This window comes from Delphinapterus leucas, chromosome 18 (assembly GCF_059928025.1).
Source record: "Delphinapterus leucas isolate spDelLeu-1000000601 "Yukka" chromosome 18, BTC_Dleu_Yukka2, whole genome shotgun sequence".
Classification (NCBI taxonomy): domain Eukaryota; kingdom Metazoa; phylum Chordata; class Mammalia; order Artiodactyla; family Monodontidae; genus Delphinapterus; species Delphinapterus leucas.
In genome coordinates, this window is record NC_143146.1 from 64,675,858 (window position 1) to 64,680,190 (window position 4,333).

General features: G+C 43.7%; 1 protein-coding gene across 3 annotated transcripts in view; it reads right to left on the reverse strand.

Moving 5' to 3' along the window:
• Positions 1–4,157: 4,157 nt before the first annotated feature.
• The window catches only part of COG6 (component of oligomeric golgi complex 6), a 112,692-nt gene continuing 112,516 nt past the window's right edge, over positions 4,158–4,333 (reverse strand). The window contains exon 19 of one of the 3 annotated variants that reach the window (XM_022574718.3): positions 4,158–4,327. In XM_022574718.3, the coding sequence (XP_022430426.2) occupies positions 4,261–4,327 (67 nt within the window). In that variant the 3' untranslated portion in view covers positions 4,158–4,260. The remainder of the gene's footprint in view (positions 4,328–4,333) is intronic. The other 2 variants (XR_016388712.1, XR_002644677.3) reach the window with 2 other exon arrangements.

Below are 4,333 nucleotides of genomic sequence, written 5' to 3' on the forward strand. Positions count from 1 at the left end.
AATTCAAACTAATGAACAAAACAAAGACAACAGTGTTAAAAATAAAAGGCAAAATTTAAAAAGATCGTGCAAAGGCCACCAAAAATACCCAAACCCAGACATTTCTTTTATTCATGGCCCAAGGGAAATACACGCACTGCGGACAAGAACCAAAGGACACCCTTTATTACGATTAACGCTGGGGCCCAAACCACAATGTAAAACTGAAATGAATTAGGCTGGATTTGGAAGATTTCCAAAAACAGACTCAACGATGTCTACCTTTATGTCAACAATCTAGCACAATCCACATAACATTAAGAGCTTAAATTCAGTGTTTTCAATATATTATATAAACAACGCAAAAGGTAGAGGGCAAGGTGCGGGATAAAGAGGAATTTAAAATCAGGGTTCTTGGGTTCTGGTTCTTCAGGAATTTCACATTGGGTCTTTGGATGGTTCGTCTCTTATCCTCACTGGGAGTCATCTCGTGATACTTGAGACTCTTCCTTCCGCCAGAGCCATATTTCTTATGGGTGTTCCCTTTCTATAACTACATCAACCTGTAAGATTGTAGAGGTCTGCTTTAGGGGTCCAAAGTCTAGGGTACATATCTGAGTCCTTCAGTGTATTCTTCTCCAGGACAAATATAAAGAGGACATAGTCACCTTCTTCCAAAATGTCTAATATTATATATCACCAAGCTCCTTATTTTTCTGAGTTAGAATTTAATCTAGCATCATCATTCCTCATCTTGCTTTCTCTGTTTACTCTTAGATCTAGCAATCTCCCCAAAATGCATCATCGTATCTTGAACCTTATGGAGGGAACTGCCACCTCCATTCCTTTTACTTTTTATGAAGGTTCTGGAAGAACTGGGGTATGGAGAAGAAGGACAAGAGAAAAATAGAGGGAACAAGACTCCTGGAAACAGGTCCATTAAAAAAAAAGAGCCGCCTTTATAAAGTGGTCACTTCTGTTATATAAAGAAATTCATCATTAAAAAAAGTGTAGGGGACTTCCCTGGTAGCGCAGCGGTTAAGAATCCGCCTGCCAATGCAGGGAACACGGGTTCAAGCCCTGGTCTGGGAAGATTCCACACGCCGCGGAGCAACTGAGCCCGGGCACCACAACTACTTAGCCCGCGTGCAACAACTACTGAAGCCCGCGCGCCTAGAGCCCGTGCTCCACAACAAGGGAAGCCACCGCAATGAGAAGCCCACGCGCTGCAATGAAGAGTAGCCTCCGCTCGCCGCACCTAGAGAAGAGCCCGCGCATGGCAACGAAGACCCAACGTGGACGAAAATTAATTAATTAATTATTAAAAGTGTAATACATATTAGGGGCCATATAACTGTAAAACTTTTAACACTTTCCTTTTTAAGGCAAGAGGAAAATAATGTTTGAGAGCCAAAAATTTAGAAAAATTGGTCTTAATGAATAAGTGCCCCAAACAATATTGTATTTCAGCAGTTCTCTGCCAGGAGCGATACTGCTCTGCACCCTTACCCCAGTGGGCGTTTGGTAATGTCTGGAGACATTTTTGATTGTCACAGCTAAGGGGGCGCTACTGACATCTAGTGGGTGCTAGCCGGGGACGCTGCTAAATTCTGTTTAATGTACAGGGCAGCCCCCATGACTAAGAATGATGTGGCCCCAAATGTCAGTACTGCCAATGTTGAGAAACCCTGCTCTATGTTCCTGACTGACGAACAACAAAAAGAGGAGCTGACTCATTAGGAATTGGCTTCACAGTCCTTAAAACGGGTGGTTTCAACTCCAGAGGAGTTGGCTGCTCGGGGCTGGACTTACGGACACAGACGTCCAGAGCCCAGTCTGCCTGCGCCTCTCTCCTTCACTCTTTGTCTCCCTAACTACACGAGTTTCTAGAGCCTCCATCTTCCCCATCAATAGGACACACTCTGCCCCCTGTCTATGACTTTGGCTCAAAGAGTGTCAAGAGGTAGACACTCTAATCATAAACACCTGGGAGCAGATTCTAAAACCGTTCCAAGTAGAACCTGAAACCGGACAAAGTCCTTTGTTGGTTTCATTTCACATGAAAATCAGAGTTTGAGGCGGTTGAGTTTATACCACTGATTTGTAAAAACTTTCAACAAGAATGCTGTCTTCCTCACTTTAACTTTTAACAATCACCCATGCAGTGTTTTGGTTCTTTTGTACACATTTACTACCATCGCACTTCTGCTTCTGTTTCTTTCTCCGATGTCATGTGGGGGAAAGACTTCTGTGGACGTTCCTACTGGTAATATTTGCATTTTTGAACATTATCTGAATGACACCATGTTCCTCACACAATTGAAATCACAGAGACTTGCAGGTAGAAATCAGGATAGTTTCATACAGACAGAAATTATTACGCTGAGCAGGAAACCATAGTAATGGCACTCTAAAGTAGAAAAGAAATCAGCTGTAGAAGGACAATAAGAAGCAAACATTTATCTAAAACAAACAAAAAAAATTAATTTAGAGTTCTATTATTCTACTGGAGCCATTTGCATTTTTCTTTTGTTTTTTTAAATAACAACAATGGTATTGAGCACATAGTATTGTTTTTTTTAATTAATTAATTTATTTATTTTCGGCTGCGCTGGGACTTCGTTGCTGTGCTCGGGCTTTCTATAGTTATGGCAGTGGGGGCTACTTTTCATTGTGGTGTGCAGGCTTCTCATTGTGGTGGCTTCTCTTGTTGCGGAGCACGGGCTCTAGGCGCACGGGCTTCAGTAGTTGTGGCTTCCAGGCTTCAGTAGTTGTGGCTCGCGGGCTCTAGAGCGCAGGCTCGGTAGGTGTGGTGCACGGGCTTAGTTGCTCCAACGCACGTGGGATCTTCCCAGACCAGGGCTCGAAACCATGTCCCCTGCATTGGCAGGTGGATTCTTAACCACTGCGCCACCAGGGAAGTCCCTGTATTTTTCTTGTATACAAATGTATGTTTGTTTATACATGCGTGGATATATATGCATGCAGACTACATATATATATATACACACACACACACATATATTCCTCTTGAAACTTCTCAGTTATTGATATTCATATTCTTATCAACAATAATTGTAAAATATGTAGTTGTGGGCATTATAAAAATGAGTCCCTACTTTAATATTTCCATACTAAAGTAGTGTTCCCTAAAGATTATGTTTTCTTTTCTGGCAGCCCAGAACCCAAAGAAGGTAGTACAGTTGACCCTTGAACAACACAGGTCCTTTTACATGTGGATTTTTTTCTGTGGTAAATACTACAGTAGTTGGTTGAATCTGAGGATATGTAACTGTGTATATGGAGGGTAGACTATAAGTTATATGTGGATTTTCGACTGCACGGGTGCTGGTGTCCCAACCCCTGAATTCTTCAAAGGTCAACTGTATAAGTAATCAATTCTCAAGTTTCTGCTGTCTCCCTTAATCAATATCAATAATAAATGAAGTAACTCTGTCCAAAAGAGAAAAAGAAAATACAAGAGATGAAAAGAAATAGCTGTGAGAAGGGAGTGATGTCCAGTAGGACCTGATATTAAAGAAAAGGCCACAGGGCTTCCCTGGTGGCGCAGTGGTTGAGAGTCCACCTGCCGATGCAGGGGACATGGGTTCGTGCCCCAGTCCAGGAAGATCCCACATGCTGTGGAGCGGCTGGGCCCGTGAGCCATGGCCGCTGAGCCTGCGCATCCGGAGCCTGTGCTCCGCAACGGGAGAGGCCACAACAGTGAGAGAGGCCCGCGTACCACACACACACACACAAAAAAGGCCACAAAGTCATAGGGAAAAGTTTTCTAGCATAGATTTCAAAATATCTGTATTTTACTTCAGCTTCCCCGCCCCTTTCTTTTTTTCTTTTTTCTTGGACAAGCCACTTCTTTGAGTCTTAATTTCCTCCCTTGTAAAACAGGATAAGTGAATATATGTGAAAGTGCTTTGAAAGAGCAACGCACACCCACCAGGTTACATTCAACAACCTGAGATTATTGGAAGAATATGAACGCATGCCTACTGAGTCTCATAGCCAGCCTTAAAACGCTCTTTGCCGGCCAAACTCCATTTCACAAAATCAGCATTTCCATTTTAATGGGAAGGGCGCGTCCAATTCCAATTTTGAGGACTCTCATCCGACTACCTTACAAGCCCCAGAGGCATCAGCCACTGGGGGTGGAGCATTGGGGGGGGTGACAGATACCTGGAGTGTGGTGGCAGAAACAGCTCTCTCCTGGCACAGACCAAGACCAGCAGGACCTGTGGGTCCTCCCCAGACGCTGTCATCTGCAACTTATCTTCTCAAGAAACACAAGGCGCAGACGTCCTTCCTCAGTGGTGACCTCTGGGTGGCAGGGGCGCTGTGT